The sequence below is a fragment of the Pinus tabuliformis genome, chromosome 5_1 (genome assembly GCF_031772625.1).
Source record: "Pinus tabuliformis cultivar Carrire ecotype Pingquan chromosome 5_1, CPIR1, whole genome shotgun sequence".
NCBI classification, from domain to species: domain Eukaryota; kingdom Viridiplantae; phylum Streptophyta; class Pinopsida; order Pinales; family Pinaceae; genus Pinus; species Pinus tabuliformis.
The window spans coordinates 382664180-382685733 of record NC_142305.1 but is presented as its reverse complement, the minus strand read 5'-3'; the positions used below and the strand labels follow the sequence as shown (position 1 = coordinate 382685733).

Here is a 21554-nt window from a genome sequence, read left to right as displayed (position 1 = left end):
GGCAGATGTGCCACCTCTTCCTATCTCTTCTACTTTTGAAAACCTTTCTTCTTCAGATGATGAAAGCGAGGATGATAATCCTCCCCCACCTTCTCAGGATCCTCAACTTCCAAGATGGGTCCGTGCTACTCGGGATGCAGCAGGTGATCTTGCCGGTGATCCTACAGATCAGCGACGTACACGTTCTCAGTTTGAAAGAGCCTCTTCTTTACTGGCTCAAGCTCCAGTAAATCATGATCCTGACACTTTTGCAGAAGCTTCAGGCCATCCACATTGGGAAGCAGCTATGAATGAAGAATATCATTCATTAATGACAAATGATACATGGGATCTTTTTCCTCTACCAAAGGGACGCAAACTTGTTAGATGTAAATGGGTTTACAGAACCAAGTATGGACCAGATGGGAAAGTTGATAAACATAAAGCTCGTCTCGTTGCTAAGGGCTTTTCACAGGTTGAAGGCATTGACTACACTGAAACCTTCTCCCCTGTTGCCAAAATGAACTCTATCCGCCTTGTTCTTTCCCTTGCTGCCTCTTTAAAATGGGAAGTCCATCAGATGGATGTTAAATCTGCCTTCTTGCATGGGGACTTGTAGGAAGAAATCTATATGGAACAACCCATTGGCTTCATACAAACAGACTCCAGCCTTGTTTTTCGACTTAAGAAATCCCTTTATGGCCTCAAGCAAGCTCCTCGGGCTTGGTATGCCAAAATGGATAGCTTTCTTTTAGAATCTGGCTTTTCTAGGTGTCATTCTGACAATACTGTCTACACCAAGAAAGTGGGCAACTCTCTTATCATCCTTGTTCTTTATGTTGATGATCTTATTCTTACTGGTAGTGATCCCAACCTTATAAACCATGTGAAGTCCAGCCTTAAAAAGAAATTTGAAATGACAGACTTAGGACACTTACACTATTTTCTCGGTCTTCAAGTCTTGCAATCCCAAGAGGGTATTTTCCTTTCCCAGTCCAAGTATGCTTGTGATATTCTTCGTCATTTTCACATGGAAGACTGTAAGCCAGCCCCAGCCACGTCAAAAATACTGGTGTATTGATTTGAGATCTGGTTGTGAGCGGTGTCCTTTTGGTATTCTTTTTGTGGAACTTACCCTGTAAATTCCTACATATGTAGGGTCAATTTACACATATATTTTCCATGTAATAATATCAACATGTCTTTTATCAAAAGTAAAAACATTCAGTAAAAGATTTTTTATTTTTTCCAAGCTTGAATATGTATTACAATTTGTTGCAAATTTTATGTTTTAATTATAAATTTATATAAAAATGAAAATAATTAATCATAAATTTCACACTAAATCATAAATTTGAAATTATTTTCTCAAATAAATTTACATAAAAATGGAAATGATTAAGCACATGAAATCATAAATCTTAAGTTATTATCTCGAACAAATTTACGTAAAATAAAATAATTTAATACAACAAGTTTAATTTATTTTCTGCCAACAAATTTACATAAAAATAAAAATAATTCAACACACTATTTCTCCAACAATTCTAACATTTCAACAATGTGAAGTTATTTTCTCTCACAAGTTTAAAACTTCAACCTAATGTGAATTGAACATGCAACCTTCCAATCCTATGTGCCTCTTTTTTGGACTTGTCTCATGGTTTTTACTGTTTTTCCTGCACTATTTCTTGGACTTTATGAATGCTTTTCTAGAAGTATAAAGAAGTATATGAACATGTTTCAGAACATTCACATATATTGATTTCTCGGCAGCAAAGATGAGAGAATTAGATCTGGCATATACTTTGAGATGTCTTTCCTTCACTATTTTATATAATGGATTCTATCATTATAATAGACAATTCTAGTGTTTTTTCTTTTGAAAAACACCTTTCGGTCTAGAGCCAAACACACTACCATTCCACCACAGACCCATTGATCCTTCTAGGCGTGATAATATATTCATGTCGTCGACAAATTATTCTATTCTAAAGTTCAATGAGTGTGCGTCAGACACATGGCATTCTCTGTTGTTACCGTTCAGTGTTCCCCAATAAATTATTCTATAGTTCAATGAGTGTGCATTAGAAACACTACATTCTTTCTTGTTACTGTTCAATTCATAGATTGTTGTATTATTCAGCGTGCAATGACACTCATTTAATGACATGAAAAGACAAAATTGAAATGGAGATGCAGTGTATCCAACCCCGTGCCTCTTGCATGCAAAGAGAGTGCTCTAATGTTTGAGCTACATCCCTATGATGATAAAAAGAAATCCTAAAAAAATTATGCCAAAAAAAACAAGAAATGAAATTTAATGCAATTGCTTGAGGTCAACATTGTAGCATTGCGTGTGTTTCACATAAATAAGCAAATTTGGGTAGGATTATTAATAAACATGAACCTCTCTTCTTTTGATAATCCAATTCCTCATTCTGTTGCAGCCATTGGCCATTCCATCCCTCATCCTTCTCCTCCAAGCACCCGTCGAACCAATTCCAACCAGGCCACTATGGCACCAGATGAGATGTAGAAGGGGTAGCAGAGAGGTAGAGCACCTCACCCTCCCTTGTTGTTCAGCTCTCCTTCCACTCTTGTGGATTCCTCCTCGCCCTCCACAACTTCTCACTTCACGGGTCCGTATCCCACCACCAACGGTGGTAGGGGACGTGTCTAGATGGCCTGCTATAGGCTTGCTGCAGATGCCTAGCAACCTCCTCATGACTTTGACCCAATGATGCATCCCTGCCATTCTACCCAGCTCCATTTTCGCTATACTTTGGAGTGCTCATGCATTATAGCTACCATTTCTATTGCCTTGAGAGAGGAGCCACAAAGCTCTTTGGGCCCGAAATGCTTCATTTAGGAAAGGACTAGCACGAAAACTCATGGTAGCAGCTCGGGGACTCACAGAACTCATGGTGAAGCTTTGAACTAGACAGACTGAGCTAAGGTACACAACACTCCACACGGCAATGTGAAGATGGAGGCCATGACAAGCAGCAACAACACGGTGAAGAAGATATGGATGCCTACAGGTGTCTCATTGTGGAGGAACCTCTGCCACCTACTGACACCTAGCAGGCTAAGGTCTTTTTCTGGTCCGTTTTGAAGTTTTGTTTAATTTGATGTCAATTTTGTTGTTTTGGTCAAAAAACTCTACTACAATGTTATTAATGGCTGGTTCCCCTCCGTGGGTAGCTCAATCCTCGAATTTTGGACTCGTTTCCCCTTTGAAGGAAGTCATTTTCAGTTAGTGTTGGTTTAAACATGGTAAAATCTTAGACAAGATCTGTAGAGGACCATGCCTCCATGTATTATTATTTTTTGTTTCATTAATAGATTTAGTCATATTTATACAAAAAATAAAAATAAACATGAACTGAATAAATTGGAAATGTGGGATATGGATGCTTTTTACAGGAATTATGTTGGAAGTTAGAGTTTCATTTTTATGATGAAAATTGAAGCTTTTGGTTAATTTGAGATGATCTAAATTATTAATAATTTGAAAAAATGACCTAAAAATGTAAAATTTTGACTAGTAGAAAAACAGGCTCGGTAAAAATAGAGAGATTTGAGTCTTCCATAATAGACACCTAAATTGGACATTACTCTGATATTATCAAATTTGTTAATACTCACCAACTAACCTAAAGACTTTTTTTGAAATTTTTAATTTTTATTGAGTTAATAATCTAACTGAAATATGATGAGTGTTGAAATCTCAAAGTCAACGATAAATGAGCCATTGTTGAGGTGGTATGCAATTTGATGCATTGATGTGTCATGCAAGTTAGTGCAATGTGAATTGGACATAAGTTTCATGCATTATCACAAACATGATGAGAGGCCTGTGTTGGTTGCATATGGATTTATTGCGTTGAGTACCTAACATTGATACTACTTACTAGGAAAAAAACAGAATGAAAATCATATATCTAATTCATGCAAAACAGTTCTATAATGCATAGACTATTACTCCTTTTCAATAACAATCGATCCAAAGATCTCATCTCGTTAATATTCTTTATCATAGAAGAAAATTAGATGGCTCTATTTAAAGGATGAGAAAAATCTTGTTTTGCCTTCTCTAGTGTGGAAATCTTAGTCTATGTGGGGAACAAACATACCTTAACTCTTGAAGAATTTTGTAGTCTTATGTCAAAATTGTATTCTTGTGGTCTTATTCAAGAGGTGTTATCACAATATCACTTAAAGACTTAAGCAATTTAATAGAACACTCCAGCGCTAGAGGATTGAAAGGTTATATTTGAACTCAATAGAGTTGGTCCAAAATGATGAAGATAAATAGAACCCATATCACTCTACGAGGAATGTTTTATATGAAGGTTACAATTTTAGGGTGAGTATCCCCTTGTATTATAAACATAACTATATCAATAAATGATAGTAAATAATAATAATACTTAATAGTTGATGAAGAGACATGTGAAATGACATGTCTCTATGAAAAGACATGACTCCTTACAAAAGGGCACTCCCTACTAGTATTTATGCACGACCATTGTTTGTAGCTAAATCATATCAATATTCATATATTATTTAATATATATGTACATCCTACATGGATTGCTTAATATTTGAAGTCTTCCAGATTATTTAATTGTGAACCATGTTTGATTATCACGTTCCGTATCAAAGCCTCGTTCTTTGATCCTAGCCTTTGGCCATTGACCCTTGGTCAAAATTTCATTACCGTAGTCACAAAGAGATTTTTTGAATTTCTCCATTCTACACGTTTTGTGATGATCAAACTCTTAGCCATTAGCAAAGGAAAATTAAATCAACAAAAATATCATATATTATATATAAAAAAGTAGATACATAGAATAAATAAATAAATTCTCTCTCTCTCTCTCTCTCTCTATATATATATATATATATACTTGGAAAGAAAGCATATAAAACCCCATAGTATTTCCCCACATTTCATGTATGGTATCAATTCAAAAGAATCAAAGAGAGTAGAACCCATGATGAGAAACAACTAACAACAATATCAAAAAACTTTTTATCTCGTTTAGACCACATGAACTAACCCTTAAGGCTATTATATATATATGAAAAATAATAAAAATAATAAGATAGTAACCCTATCATTATGTTCCAATGACCACTCCATCCATATAGTAGTTTTATATTAGTTCTCATCCCCACAACCTATGCACATGAAGTACCATCATCTCTAGCCATATACTACCCTATTCGTGTAGAATTCAATTAATAATTTGACTCTATGATAAGCTGAATCCCCATGTGACCATCTTTTCCATACAAGATTCCACGAGTTGTGCAACCTCTGTGATATAGTTTTCCACTGGCCATAAACAATTCACGTTCATACGAACCACCCACCATGTTCATACAATTATCACCCACCATGTTCATACAATTATCATCTGTATGAGTCATATGTAACTCAACAATACTGACCATCGTGCACCACAGTCATTGCCTACAGTACAATCTGTCACTACCAATTGTACACTGTACTAGGTACCTTTCAGCATATGTACACAATTTGTAAAAGAAATAAAAATAAAAAAATGGTTGAATTTTCTTTATCACTATTCTATTCTACAACTTTGTTGTCCTATAACCACTCTTCCACCATCATACATTCATTATTACCAACAATTTTTATACGTGCTTTCAAATTACATGGTAAAATTTTATTCTAACCTATACAATCACAATATAACAACTATTTGTATCAACACACTTATCTTTTACACCAATCTTCTGAAATATCCTAATTAATTGGAATAAAAAAAATTGGTCCAAAGTACACATAAAAGGGGAATAATTTAAAATAGTACTTAAAAAAAAATACACATAAAAGGGAGAATAATTCAAATAAGTACTTTTAAGTAAAAAAAAATGTGAGGTGTTTTTCTAAATATTTTTAGAAGATTATTGAATAAATAGTTTTAGTGTGTAAGATATTCTTTTTTTTTTATTAAAGTGCAAAAAAAAGGGTTGAGTTAAAAAGACTATTAAATTACTTTAACTAAAGTATAAATTAAATTAAGAGAAAAGTATTATTAATAAGTGGAAAAGGGAAAAGATTTATTTTGTTTAAAAAAACATTATAAAAATGACTTTTTGTTGATCCAAAATTATAAAAGAGTCAATTTCAAAAATTATGGAAGCAAGAGTGTTTTTTAAAGGTTGTATGATCTCATGTTACTAATTATGTATATTAAAAGGGAATATTCAAAGAAAAGAGATTGATATTGTTATTAATGAGAATTGTGAAGAAAATTACATTAACATTAATTTGCTAAATCAATTAATAATTTTAGAATTAAATATAATTAAGAATATATTTTTTCTTATTTTAAAGCTTAAAACAAAATTAAGAACTTGCAAGTAATAATTGATAATTAAGAATGTGTATCTCAATTCAGGGTCATAACATGTTTAAGAAGAGATTGACATAATTCTAGTTTTACCTTGATTTAAAGAATTCAGTACCTTCACATTGAACACAATTTTTTTTTTTTCCCTATAAGAAGAAGATGGTGATGTTCCAAGACATGAAAATGAATTTAGAATTCATAAAACCTTCATTAGAAAACTTTAAATATATCTCAATAGTGATGCTTGAAGAAAATGAAACCTCAAGATCAAGGATGTAGAAAGAATTTCATGAAATTATTTCTAATAAACACAAATAAATTTCTCACTTAAAAGGTCATAGTTAGAAATTTCTTTCATACAATAGAAAAGGAAGCTACAAAGAATAAATTAGAAAAGGAAGCTCTCGAAAACAAAATCAATGGAAACTTATTAGAACAATATGAAACAAAATTTCACTTAAAAATCCTTAATCAAAAGTTGTTGGAAGGAATTAGAACATTCAAAAGTAAAGTCAATGAATCAAAAACTGAATAACTTTCATTTTTACGGCATTATAACCAAAATATGTTTAGTCAAATTAAGAAGTTTAATATTGATGATAAATCATTGGAAAATAGAGTAGAATAACTTATGTAAACAGAAACATCGAAATCTTCGAGTAAAAATGCCAAAGTTGAGGAGGAGGGAATAAATGCAAATCCCATTAATATTACAACTTAAAATATGCTCATATAATTGAGGTCAAAACATACTCATATCTTGAAATATATACAACGAATTTTCCAAGTGAAGACTCCATAATCAACTCATCATTATCAGTGCCTGAAGTAAATCAAGAAATCACCACAAACATGGTAAGGGAAAATCAGGTTACAAAAATACCTTATCGACATTCTCATTATAAAAATAGCTACCTTAATCAATCAATGTATCAACGTTATATAGGATGGAAACAACCAAATTATGTTTCAAAAAATACTAATGTCGGTGAAATTAAGTCTTATGATAAGAATTCATCTAAGGTATCAAATAACCACAAGATTCCATAGAAAATATTTAGGATGGTTAGATCATTTCACAATGTGACAATTTTGTAGCACAATTAGAAATTCATATCATCTTGTATCATTGAACATGACATTCCAAGATTTGGGAAATATGCTAAGACAATACGAGACAAACAAATACTAATCCTTTTTATAGGCCATTTTTTCACATCCAATTAATAGGCCTCCTAATGGGATCAATCAACATCCTATTCCCCCTTGTCATAATCTTTCACAAATCCCTAAGCATACATCTTTCATTCCCCATAGTTTTTCCCTAAAATTATATCATCTTAGCCAATTTTAGGACAAACGCACCTTGGCCTCTTATTGTAAAATGTTCACCTATAGGTTGCTCCACTGTGCCCTACGTTGATCACCTATAGGTTTCTCCCCTTTGCACCTGTGTTGGTTCTATAAATTCGGGAAAAAGAGATAAACTCTGAAAGCCTCCTATTCTAGAAGCTTTCAAAATTTTTTACAACCATTTACCTCACATAAAACATTTAGATCCTATCCTACTCTACTTTGGAGTTTCCATCTAGTACCATTTGATCCCATCCTGCCATCAAAGGTGGATCTAAAATCTTAGATTGATAATTAGATAAAAAATCCCAACTTACCCTACTCCCCTATATATTTAGAACCTTCCATATGCAAGGGGTTGGTTTTTGGATAGTGACATTACCCTTATGATGTTGTGGTTAGAGGTTTCATTTCATGCATTTAGGGTGATTGGAGGTGCACATTGTGACAAGGAAAGGACAAGTCAACCTTGGAGGAGCTCTTCTACAAGATCAATGCCTATTTATGGTTGTAAACTCCTTCCATTTATATTAATGCAAATAATTCTCTGTTTTCTTATATGTGATGTTGTTATTTCATGTATTTCAATACTTTGTTGATCTATTGAATATAATATTTATATGATATTGCATAGATCTCGTAGTTTTTTGGCTTATGTCATCAGTGTAGGCTCTAATTTGGAAATCAGAGCAGGAATTGTATAATTCAAGCTAAAGGAGAAAAGTTTGCGATGGATTCCAGGTAGGCTTCATATTTTCATCTATTTAATTTAAGGAAAGCATTATATTCCTTGTCTCTTTGTTGTTCCAGGTTAGCCACCAAACTTGGGGGAGATACTTTTATTCACAATCGTAAATCTTGTACAAAAAATTGGCGACCATACTTGGGAACGATGTATTCCCTCAGTGTTTCCTTTGTCCATTGTGTTTGATTACCTCCATGATCGACCTTTGCTGCTTTAACCAACCAAGAATAGACTTAGGAGGTGATTTCATTGAGTCTCTTTTGCATATTTTGAGTCAGAATCCTCTATCCTGCACCAACGCTTCCCCAATGCCTCTAACAGAGCATTGCACCTCACCTGAGCCCACTCTCTACCTATGTTACAAAGCATTGGTGCCTCTTCTACACCATTGTTGGCCCCTATTTTTTCACAAAAATTTCCCTTGTTTTGAGTGTCTCTTTGATCATCCCACTTCCAGCTGACCTTCCCCTAGTCTTGAGTGTCTTGTGGTCTCTCTAAATCCTCCATTTGGTTTGCAAACGATGTTTGATTTCCTTTGGTAAGAATTCGTTTTCATTTTTTGTTGTTGTTATCATTTGGTCCATGCAAACTGATTTCGTTTATTCATTGATAGCTTGGATGAATTGTTGTTCTAGTCCTCATTCTAAAAAGTGCATTTGAATGAGTGATTAAACTTTTGCATCTTAATTTTCCCTAATGTGAAATTGGAATTCCCTAATGTGAAATCGGTGTTTTTTCTTTCATTTTTGTAAAAACAAATCTCCCTCAATCACCAGGGGGGGCTGAATTGTGTAGGAGTGTTAATCACCTTTAAGTGTCATCTCTTTTGATTTTTGAAAAATTTAGCCAATTTCAATTTGAGTCCTCTGTTCATGAAATCTCAGATTATGCTTGAATTCAATGGAATCCTCTTGTGTTTGTTTTGAAGAATTATCTTGCATAGATCAGATTTGCACAGTTAGAGTTCTCATGTTCACAACAAAAAAGAAAATTGTGTATAGATTACATTTCCATAGTTCTCAGGGGAATCATGCATAGATTACATTGCATGGTTTGGCATCTTTTAATGCTTTGAATTGAATTGGAATAGTGAAATTGAAATATATAGTTAGGAAGCTCTTGTTTGTTGCATCAATTTTTGCACCTCTTCCCTAGACTAGATAGCTTTCATCGAAAAGGAGAATATTATGTTTCTCCTATTAGTCGCATCATAGGTGTGTTGAGGTGACATCAAATTTTGAGCCTTGAAATCGTAATATAATTCAAGATAAACTCTAAAATTCAACTTAATTAACCTAAGGAACATTTGTAACATTAACACAAACACTTAGAGGTCTAGGCTAGAGACATGTTCTAGTGTCATTAAACGTAGGAGCTATCATTTTTTTCCAACATTGCATCTCGGGGTGAAATCTCGTTCCACATACGTAAGTTTATAGGATCATACTATGTGTACCTTCAGGTATATTGGTTGGCGCTCCATGCATGAAAAATATATGGGAATGCTCTCATTGAACGATTACGCATTAGACAACACTATTACGAACTGCACTCCCACATATTGTTGAGTATATTTTTGGAGTCCCCTATAGGTTACCATCCATCCATAGGTAACGTCGTGTATACTGCAATACACCAACATATGTCGAATGAAGAAGGGCTCTCATTGATACCCAACATATAACAGAGTTGGTACTTTGTGTGCTAGATTCGAGTTTATTATCTTCTTCAGTATCTCTCTTTCAAGTGCCATAATCTTACCATCTCTTTACCATTATAGTGCGTCATAATAGTATGGAATAACCGAGCCAAGCTTTGGCCCATCGGGATGAGAGATATCACCAAGAGAGTGGAGGTCAAGGTTGACTTTTTTGTTAGGAGTGGTAAATTCCAACACCTTAGCTCAGGGATGGAAAAAGGGTTGTCATGCATGGATTTATACACCATATCTACGATAGTCAAACTTTCGGGCCCTTTCAAACATTTAACACCAAAATCATTTTTCTTATGGCGTCGACAAAGCCTAGATTGGCCTTGAAGGGTCTTTATCTTTTTATGTGAAGACTTAAAGAGGAATTGGTTATTAGAACAATGATTTTCAATCATAGTTCGACATTTCTTCAAACTGTTCTTGTCCTTCATACCAAAGTAAATTTGTTCGAGAAATGTCTGTTATCATTTTAACGGGAATGGGAAGAATAACTTCCCATAGATCTTATCAATATATTGGAGAAGAGACGTGACAAGGATAGATGCAACCAATGGTATCATAGAAACACTTGATGGTCATTACTCACCCCTCTAATGACTTGTTATGTGATCATTAGTAGCTTTAGGAAGTGTGTTGATATCCTAATAAATCTAGACTTCAAAATATGAACCAATGTTTCCTTGAATGTGTACATTTCCTTGAATATTGCAAGCACCATGTGCATTTACATAATAATTTTCGGCTTCGATTGCGTTATACCATTCAACTATAATATGCATTTTATCTTATTTTGACGCTTATGTTTTTCTTAGATTATACCCATAATGATAAAAAAAATTATCAAACATTTTCGAACTCATAATATACATTTGACGAAATTTCTGAGGGAGTAATTATTACATTAGTCTATAGATTGGATCGTGGCCTTACGCTTTTCATCTGACGGAGATTGGTCATAGAATTTTGCAATTGCTCCCCATTAGGGTAAATTTCCCAATGTTAACCGGTGGGCTCTCCATACTTCATCCATATTCTCTAGATGAAGAGCTATGCTCTCGGCTCTGGTAGGGTTTGCCTTTCTTTTGCTACTATAGGCACGGATTGAAACTTTTTTTTCACAAGTAGCTTCTTATGGAGTCATTTTGCATCTAGCCATATTTACAATAAGGCGGGGGCCATCAAGTTTATATATATATCTATGATCATGCAATTCCTCAAATTTTGGTCTCTCCAGTAAAAAACACATGCAAATCATCATGTAAATTTTGGTCTCCCCAATAAAAGATATCCCAAATCTACTTTGTTGCCATATTAAAAATTTGGAAATTACTATAATATCATATTAAAAAGTTTAAAATTCATACTCAAATACAACTAATAATTGATAAGATAAAAACACAAAATAAAAATGATAAAAATGTTAAATATTACCACATAACAATGGTTATAACCATCTAAACATTCAAACATTAACATTAACATGCTTTTATATTTTTCCTGATAATTAAAATTGATATAATTGTATGAAATATCACTAGTTTTTCAAAGTAAGAAAGTTCAAACCAAACACAAAACAAAATAAAGAAGAATATAGTGCATTCCAAAATTCACTTTATGTACCGATCCAGCACAGAGTTGAGCCAAGGATTTCAATAAAAAGCTGGAACCATCCCGAAACAGAGAAACTAATCTTTCTTTGTGGATTTGCCATAAAGTGACGGGTGAATGTAAGGGATGACACCTCCACCAGAGATGGTACCTTTGATCAAAGTATCAAGTTCTTCATCTCCTCTAATGGCCAGCTGCAAATGCCTTGGGGTGATACGTTTAACCTTGAGATCTTTACTGGCATTTCCTGCCAGTTCTAAAATCTCTGCAGTAACATACTCCAGAACGCCTGCAGCATATACGGCTGCGGTAGCTCCTACCCTTACATTTGAAGATACTCGAGACTTCAAGAAACGGTGGATCCGTCCCACTGGAAACTGCAATAAGCAAAACATTTCAGTCCACATACTACAGGAGCCCTTTGTCAGAGTATTTGAATTGTTACAAAGCTTAAAACATGCTACAATTATTCATTAGAATCAAGAGTTTTGACATGAAAATTTATAGAAAATTTGAATTGTTACAAAGCTTAAAAAAGTATATTTTTCTCAAGGAAAAAAACATGCTAAATTATTCATCAGAATCAAGATTTTGACATGAAAATTTATAGAAAATAAATAGATACAAACCAAGTCTAGAGAGTTCAACATATTACATAGCTTCATTGAAGATGTTTCTAATTGATTTTGTCTATTGTGAGTTTAATATAGTAGGATCTCAAAGCAACTATTGACAAAGTAGAAAGAGCAAAATCAAGAAAAGAGGAAAGATGTGCTCATAATGGACTTGTATGGGTGATTCCCTCAGGAGAATCCCAACCACACAATTAGTGTTTCAAAAATTGAGTCTCAAGTTTTGACAACACACATCCATAAAGGTCTCAAGTTTTGACAACACACATCCATAAAGAAATTGAGCAGGAGACTTCATTGTTACAAATTCATCCATAAAAGAATGTTAAGGTGAGCAAAATCACAACTAAGAGGGAGATCGCTCAATTAATTTCTCTATATCTACTATTGTCTACAATGTTTTGGATGGTACTTTTTGATGATTCACCAGCACCCATTTCACCTATTGCAGAGGTCAAGATATTGTGTTCGAGGTATAAAATAAAATTCTCCCTTGGCATTATTAGTTTTGGTAAAAGTAATGACTAAAGCTAAAAAAATGGACTATTATGGTTATGTTTTAGATGAAGTAACTAGGGTTTCCTAAAAAGAGAAATTTTGATATTGCAAAAAATTAAAAACTAGTCTCTACAAGTAATATAAACAAATCTTTGTAATACAAGCAAATAAGGATGATTTCTTCTCCCAAGAACTATATATGAGTTGTAATGTATGAGAAATGAGATGTAATGTATGTGAGTGAACACCTTCTTGTGAGAAGAAGAATGTTGGGAATTTATGGAGAATGGGTTCTAAGAGCATGATCAAACAACTCAATGGCCATAAAATTTAACTTGTAAAAATAAGAAAAAAAAACACACACACACACAAATGGAGCATTGGTTTATATAATGTCTTTCAATCTCCCCCGAAAGTGAGGTGGGTGTGTATCCAAGTTGTGATGTGGCTTTGATACTACTTGTTGGGAATCCAGATTTCCTTTAGACCAAAACCCACAGGTGTTAGTTAAGGATGGCAGAGTCAAAAATAAGGATCCACTAGAAATGGTTAGTTCATGTAGCTAAAAATAGGGATTCATTAGAGGTGGTTAGTTCATGTAGCTAAACACATTGGAGCATTGGTTTATCCAATGTCCAACAAACTCAAGTTTAAATTTGATAATGGAAAGATTAATTGCAAAAAAAAAACATACAATACTATGGAGCTAGCATATCAATACCGACTTGGTTATGTTTCCTCCTCAAAACAATCTTGTCCACATCAACCAGTCAGTCACTCTTCGCCAGGTTCCAGTTCGAGAATTTCATTCTTTCAATTCTGTTTTATGTACTATGTAGCATATAACCTCAATGCCATATCAATACTGACTTGATTATGTTTCCTCCTCAAAACAATCTTGTCCACATCAACCAGTCAGTCACTCTTCGCCAGGTTTCAGTTCGAGAATTTCATTCTTTCAATTCTGTTCAGTCAGTCACTCTTCGCCAGGTTTCAGTTCGATAATTTCATTCTTTCAATTCTGTTTTATGTACTATGTAGCATATAACCTCAGCGCCATGGATCTCATCAAGAGCTAAAGGCATGAACCTTAACCTTGTCCTTGTGCATGGTCCTCGACTATAGCGACCCCATGGCTCTGAAAACTCTCTACTTAAAAACTGGTCCTCATCCTCTGAAAACTCTCTACTTAAAAACTCCCCACTGCTCGCTTCAATTCGAAATCAATGTTGTCTGTCAAAAATGGAGAATTGACGTACCTTTTCACCCAATGGTTTTACCTTTTCACGACCCTATCACAGACCATTTCTTCCACAAATCAAATGGACATAAAAGATGATAATAACTAGCAAGGAACAACCCAAGGAAAACATCAAAACCAGCACAAACCAAAAGGATGCAGCCGAGAGGGTTTCTGGAGGTGGTCCAAAAAGATATTTCTAAGAATTTTTTCTTAATTCTAAATACAGCAAGAAGCCATTAATGTCCATAAGATTTTAATGGTTCTTCATGTGTGTCTCGAATTGATATTTTAACAACCATTAACCATAAGATCTACACCATCCGATAGATGTCATAAGAGGTGTCTGGAATAGCAAACGGTTTTCACAAATTCGTAAAATAAACAATATGGGTCTCACACAGTCCACCTGAAATTTGGTCTTTAATAACAAATGAACCTAGCGCACGCCCGTTTACACGGATCTCTCATTGAATAGTAAAAGTCACAGACATATATCATTTCACAACAATGAGCAACATAAACGTTGAAAAAATCAAAAGGAAATTGCAGTATCAATATTGGAAAACATTAGAACCTGTAGGCCCGCACGAAATGAGCGAGAAACTGGATTTTTCCTCTCAGTTTTATCATTAGCGGCTGTGGTGGATTTTCCCTTCTGGGGGACCTTCGCAGCTTTGACGGATTGATTGCCTTTTACTTTCGGTAGGCCCTCGGCACCTTTGCCAGATTGATTCTCTCCCACAACCATTGTGTCTTCCTGGTATAAACGCTTGGATAATCAAGTAGATCTATAGACCTGCAAATGCCGTCTTTTTCTCAAAACCCACTTTACATGGGTTACATGGGTTGTAGAAAAGAAAACAACTAAATAGAGCAGCATAATCAACTAGATCTATAGACCTGCAAATGGCGTCCTTTTCTCAGAACACACTTTACATGGGTTGTAGAAAAGAAAACAACTAAATAGAACAGTATAATCAAGTAGATCTATAGACCTGCAAATGCCGTCTTTTTCTCAAAACCCACTTTACATGGGTTACAGATATCTCCCACTCTTGGATAATGCAGAAAAAAAAACAGTGCGAACGTGCAGAAAGACTGTTTGTATTTGAGCATGAAAAACAGTAGATAAAAGACATGAATAAGTACCTTGAGCTTTCAGAGGTGGCGATGTGCACCTTTCTTACTGTTCGGTCCGCTCTTCTGAGCAATCAAGAATGGTGTTGGGCTCTTCTTATCTCTCTATTTATAGATCCTCTATAATTTCCCCAGTGATTATATATAGGTCCATTAAATCTCTTTAATTATAGATATTTAATAATTTCCCCAGTGATATATATATATATTTTCGAAGATTGGGCAGGGATTCTCCCGTGTGATTTTATATATAGATATTAAGATTGATTTTATATATAGATATTAAGATTGGGCAGGGATTCTAGGGGTAAAAGTATTTTAATAATAAGTCCAAGTTTAAAATATTTTTTTATTAAAATTAAATAGTATTTTTTAAAAATAATTATTATAAAAAATGTTAAAGTTTTTTCCATTAATTATATATATATATATATATATATTTCGAGTGTGTGTTTAGAATATTGGGTAAGGAGTCGTGGGGTAAAAGTATTTTGAAGGTAAGTCTAAGTTTAAAATATTTTCATATTAAAATTAAGTAATATTTTTAAAAAATAATTATTATAAAACATATATATATATATATATTGTAGTGTGTATTGGGTATTTAAGGGTAAGTCCAAGTTTAAAATATTTTTCTCTTCTTTTTCCCGTGGAAAAATCGTAATTTTCATTAATATTAAGGAAAATTACATGTTGTAAATGTTGTGTGCATATGTAATTTAAGAGGTTATATGCGTGTCAAAAAATAGAAAGAGATATGTATAAGATCTCCACACAGGGAGATATGTTTATGTTTTGTTCTCAAATGAACCGCACTCGTTGGTTCGAAACGCGTCGACAAATGAAATTTCATGTGATTTACGCCGAAGAATCTCTCATAAAAAAAGTAAAAAGGTAATTAAAAGTAAATAAAGTCGCATATCATATAGTAATAGGCTCCTGTTGAGCTTGAGCACCATGATCCATATAAGGGCGATGGTAATATTGGGAGCACCATAATCCATATAAGGGTGATGGTAATATTGGTAGTGCTCCGCATCCGTTTGTTCTTGTATCATCCAGGTGTCGCATGGCCAAACCGCTGCCTCTTTGGAAAGTTGGTCAGCGAGTGAGTTTTGTCGTTCCCTGTAGATATGATGACATACAAAAATGTCAAATATTGTTATATATCTATGGACCTCATCCAAATGTGTCACAGAGTGTGAGCATGACATATTGTTGTTTTGTTTATCTAGTTGCATACAATTTTTGAGTCCCCAAACACTTGTAAATTCCTGCAGTTTTTTCCTATAGCAAATTGAATGAGATGTTTTGTTGTGATGAGCTCTGCATAGTTATTTGTTCCTCCTCCAAGTCCCATTTCTATATGATAGTGATGGGAGTCAGTTAAGTAAAGTACAACACCTCCCCCACACCCTACTTCTTGTGCTAATCCATCAAAATATGCCCAAGGCTGGGTGTGATCTATGGTTTCTGGAATGATATGTCTGGGAGGTGTATGATCTTCGTCTTTAGGAATATTACTATAATCAGACAAGATTCAGGCTGAGATGGTGGGCCAGTGAGGGGTAGTAGCCTGGAAGATGAGGCAGTTTCGGGCAATCTAGATTTCCTAGCTAAAGAGAAGGGGGAGTTTCCTTGCTTTCGATGGGGATGTTGTTGTCCACCAAGTGGTCCAAACCTCCCTCATAGATTGACCCCTCCATGTGTTTAGAGTAGGGGTGTGTGAGAGAGTAGCATTCCAAAGGTTAATAGTGATGGAGCAGGTAAGAAATAGGTGTTCCACCGTTTCTGTACTGTCTTTGCATAGACAGCACCAGAAGGGCCCATGTTGTCCTCTCTTGATCATGTTGTCTCTGGTGGGGATTTTGTGTTTCAGAATTGACCACATGAGTAGTCTTGTTCTAGGGGGGCTTTGAGCTTCCACATACCTGTTATAGACATATTTGAGAACTGCAACCCCAATCAGATATGTCGGTAAACCAAGGGCTCTTAAACCCCTAAAAGTGTTGTTTCAAACCCTAAAGGATCATGGTCAACTGATTACATCATTTCCTAGAAGTTCTCCCTAAAAAACCACTCAGAACTGGTCAAAGCTGGACCATACAGACTGCTCCATGCTAAGGGTGCGATGCATATTGACTGTACCACTCGCCAGGTGCGATGCATACTGAAAGAACCTTCTGTAGGGTGCAATGGGCGGGAGTAGACAAATGGAAGAGAGAGTTTGCTAAGTGGAAACCGAGAGAATCTTATAGAAACTTCTCATATGACACTTGCCTCTTTGAATTCGCCCAAGGATGAGTAAGAGATCATGAAAGCTCCAAGTGGAACCAAGAACTATTAGTGAAATGACACTAATCAAAAACCTAGAAGCTCACTCACCCCTATACATATATCTATATATGGATCCCTCATCACAAAGATCTAGAGGCTGGAATTTTCTAATTTGTAAGGAAGTTGGTTTCTCTTTGAGATATTGTATTGTTGGGTGATCTTTCTTTTCATGAGGTGAAAAGGGCTTTCATGCTAGGAGGATGATGCTCAATCAGACAACTGGGTTGTAATCCTCTCTCCTACTTCTACCATCAATAAAATTATTTGAGTTTTCCTCCATATACTTGTGTATTTGTGAATCTTCTATTTGTGAATGCAATTGTATGGTTAATGTACTTCTGATTCTACATTGTTTATGGTATTATAGATCTCTATGCTTTGATGGTGTTCTGTTGCTTTGCCTCTATAGGTGTTCTTTGAAGCGGGACAAGTGAGAAAGGAGTGGCAAACTCTATCAAAGGAGAGAGGAAACAAGCAAGGAGCCAAGCAAAAGATTAAGGTTGGTGCTCTCTGCTTCTCTCTTATCTATCATATATAAAGGAAAACACAAGTTACTTTGAATTGTTTGTTTCTAAGATAGCTACCCATCTTAGTGGGACTAGCAGATCGAATAGACACTAGTTTTCCTAGAAACAAAATGTTGACTTCACTAGGGAGTGAATAGTTTGTTTGTTTGTTATTATTGTTTGCTTTATAAACTATAGACGGAGCCTGAAGTTAAGACGACTAGCCTTCGAACTCCGTTTTCTATGTAACTGCAAAGTAGATCAATGTTACTTCAATCAATCTCCAGGTTGGTTTATGAACTGAACATCTGACTTACAAACATCCTAAGTGCCCTGGTGCTAGCTCAATAACCTCATAAGATCATACCCCTATACTTTGTTTTTACTGTCCATCATAGCTTGGCCTAAATCACTGAACTTAGCTGCAAATTTTGAGGAAAAACCAAGCTCAGTTTCATTAGTTGGTCCATCGCACTATCTCTCACTGGTAGCCTGGATGCATTGCACCTCCCTGTGTAGTAGGTGAGATGCATACCTGTTTACATTAAGGACAGGTGCGATGATTGAATGAGACTACTTCCCTCTCTGGAATTTGTTTTTTTTTTCATTATTTTCAGCTCTATTCAGTAATTTTGCTGCTTATGATCAGTATATCATTGTTGAAGACTTCTTCCTTTACATTATTCAGCCTCCATTGATCAGGAATTGTGAATGTTTTTTATGTATTTTTCATCATTTAGAGTCCTCCTTTCTAAAAGTAGCTTAATCAAACTGTCGTCTTTAGATTCAAAAGTGTCGTAACTATCGTTTTGAGTCAAGAAAAACAGTGACATAAAGTCTTCCTCTTTTAGATAGTTGATTTTAATTTTGTCATTGTATTTGATTTGAATTATCAAAATTTGAAGTGTCAAAAGCAGTTTTCCATTCGAAATTGAAAGTGTCATCTTAGTCTTCCTTTCATTTTGAAAAGAAATTGTTGAAGTGTCGCTTTGAAGAAAATAGTTCAGATATGTACTTAGTTTTCCTTTTTGGCATTCTCACATTAAGGAAGCAGAAAAACAAATACGTGCATGTGCATTTGCATTTAGACTGCATGCGGAAAGTGATTTAGGAAAAGTGCATTTAGTGTGTGCTCTCTGCTCTCTGTTGAAAGAATTGCACTCTTATTTCCTTAGCAACTAGGATTTTCATTGCTAAAAGAAAACAAACGACCGTTTATCATTTTTGGATTGCATATTTAGGAATTTTACATCTACATCATGACGTGAACCTTGAAAGACAAACTTCTAAGAAAGATCAACTCTAAAATAAACCTCAATGAACATAAAAACGCTTTGGAACCTAACGCGCAACATCTAGAAGTATAGGCTACAGATGTATTTTGGCTTCATAAAACCTGTTAGGACTCTTGACACCACATATCTCCATAATGGTATGATATTGTCCACTTTGGGCCTAAGACCTCATGGATTTGTTTTTGGGCTTTACCCCAAAAGGCCTCATACCAATGGAGATATTTTTCCATCCTTATATACCCATGATCCTCCCCACTTCTGGTCAATGTGGGACTTTGGTCGTATAGCCAACAATCCTCCCCTCAAACAAAGGACCATCGAGCCTCCCCTCAAACGATTATCCATCTGCCCACTCTCTACCAACTAGGATTCTCCGCTCCAATGCGTTGGAAGCACATGCCTTACATGGAAGCACCACCTGCCTCGAGAGCTTACTCTATCCCAGGTCAACTCCTCTTCACCGTGTTGGGACTAGGACGTGTCCATGAAGAATCTGGAGCACACTGCATGTCAAACCGAGCTCATCCATGGATCCCATCGTGATATTTCCGAGGCCCACCACCTTCCTTTGGCATTTTGAGGATTCATCCACTTGGATAACTTTGGGGCATGGGTCTGATACCACTTGTTAGGACTCTGGACACCACATATCTCCACAATTGTATGATATTGTCCACTTTGGGCCTAAGCCCTCATGGATTTGTTTTTTGGCTTAACCCAAAAAGGCCTCATACCAATGGAGATATTTGTCCATCGTTATATACCCATGATCCTCCCCACTTCTAGTCAATGTGGGACTTTGGTCGTATACCCAACAAAACCTTGTAACTATCGTTTTCATCGAAGGTTGGGTGATTCCTCCTCTTTGATACGACAAGTGCCAGTATGGACTTGTGCTCCCCGTACCGTCGAGTATATATTGGGAGACCACAATAGTCTAATATCCTTTATCCTTAGGAAGACGTGTCTGCTGCCCTATCGATCGCAATGCACTGAACACAGCATTCGGGAAGATTGACTTCCGTATGTAAAGTCCTTGGTAATATTTCTTTAATTTACCACCAAGGTGTATACTGCAGTTTTGCGATTGGTTTGGTAATCCCTCTGTCTATATTTCCAGAGTAGTCACATTCATTCCTTTTTGACTCCTTAAAAGAAAAGGTCCATCTGAGCACTTGTCACTTTAGGCTCATTAAAAATCAAAGGCGACTAGAGTCACCTTTAGATTTTTCTCGACTCTTAAAAATTGAAAAAGCAAGTTGTGTCAAAGCATCATAAAATTCATTTAATTTGGAATAACATCCCTATTCCCTCATTGATCTTAGGTTGAGGTAATGGAATCCACCAATCAAGTATTTCCCCTTGGAGGAATCCTAGTCCTTTCTCTTCTTGGGAAGATATTGGTGCTCCATACATGGCTACATTGTCCCTTCCAGGAATCACAATTGGCCTACCAGTATGGCTATTCTCAACCTCTGTCGTTCAAAACACTGTAATTCCTCAGCAATCGAATCAACAACTAGATGATATTGGAGTTTCTCCCTCACCTTCTACTTCATTTATTTCTCCCTCTCCTTCTTCCTCTTCACTTTCTGAAAATAGTGATACTAAAAACCAAGTAACTGAGAAGAAGAAGAAAGGGAAGGATAAGAAGAAGAAGAAGCCAGTCAAGCGAGGGGGCAACCATGCATCATCCAGTGAAAATCCACACACCGCACATTCCAAAGCCAAATCTCCATCCATAATTTGCAAAGGAAACCACTTTCATCAAGATTTCCCTTGCATTCTGCGGATCTTGAGAGACTGGTCTCCCCACTTGCACCAACCGGTGTCATCAACCTTTGTCGATCATGTTGAGAACTCATGATCAACTAGTGGGAGTAGAGTTAATGGAAAAAAAGGGAGATTTAGATTTCCTTGTAGGTTGTGTGAAGGCAATCATTCTCTCCAACATTGTCCTTTTCTGGATGAAGCTAAAAGTGTCTTGGATAACGATCTTGCTTCATCGCAACGACTTCTCCTTGGATACAAGAAACTCTTGCCAAGTCCATCGCTAGTTGAAAATCCGACTGACACTCCTCAGTTGTCGGTCAAAATGCCTACCATTGAAGATAAACC

At 35.5% G+C, this 21554-nt stretch overlaps 1 protein-coding gene across 1 annotated transcript; it reads right to left on the bottom strand.

The window, feature by feature from the left end:
- Positions 1-11865: 11865 nt before the first annotated feature.
- On the bottom strand, positions 11866-14909 carry LOC149165041 (putative histone H2A variant 3). The gene is made up of 3 exons (XM_089431073.1): positions 14859-14909; positions 14736-14813; positions 11866-12165 (listed from the first exon to the last, which is right to left on the bottom strand). The coding sequence occupies exons 1-3, from the start codon at positions 14907-14909 to the stop codon at positions 11866-11868; spliced, it is 429 nt and encodes a 142-aa protein (XP_089287199.1).
- Between the last annotated feature and the right edge of the window lie 6645 nt (positions 14910-21554).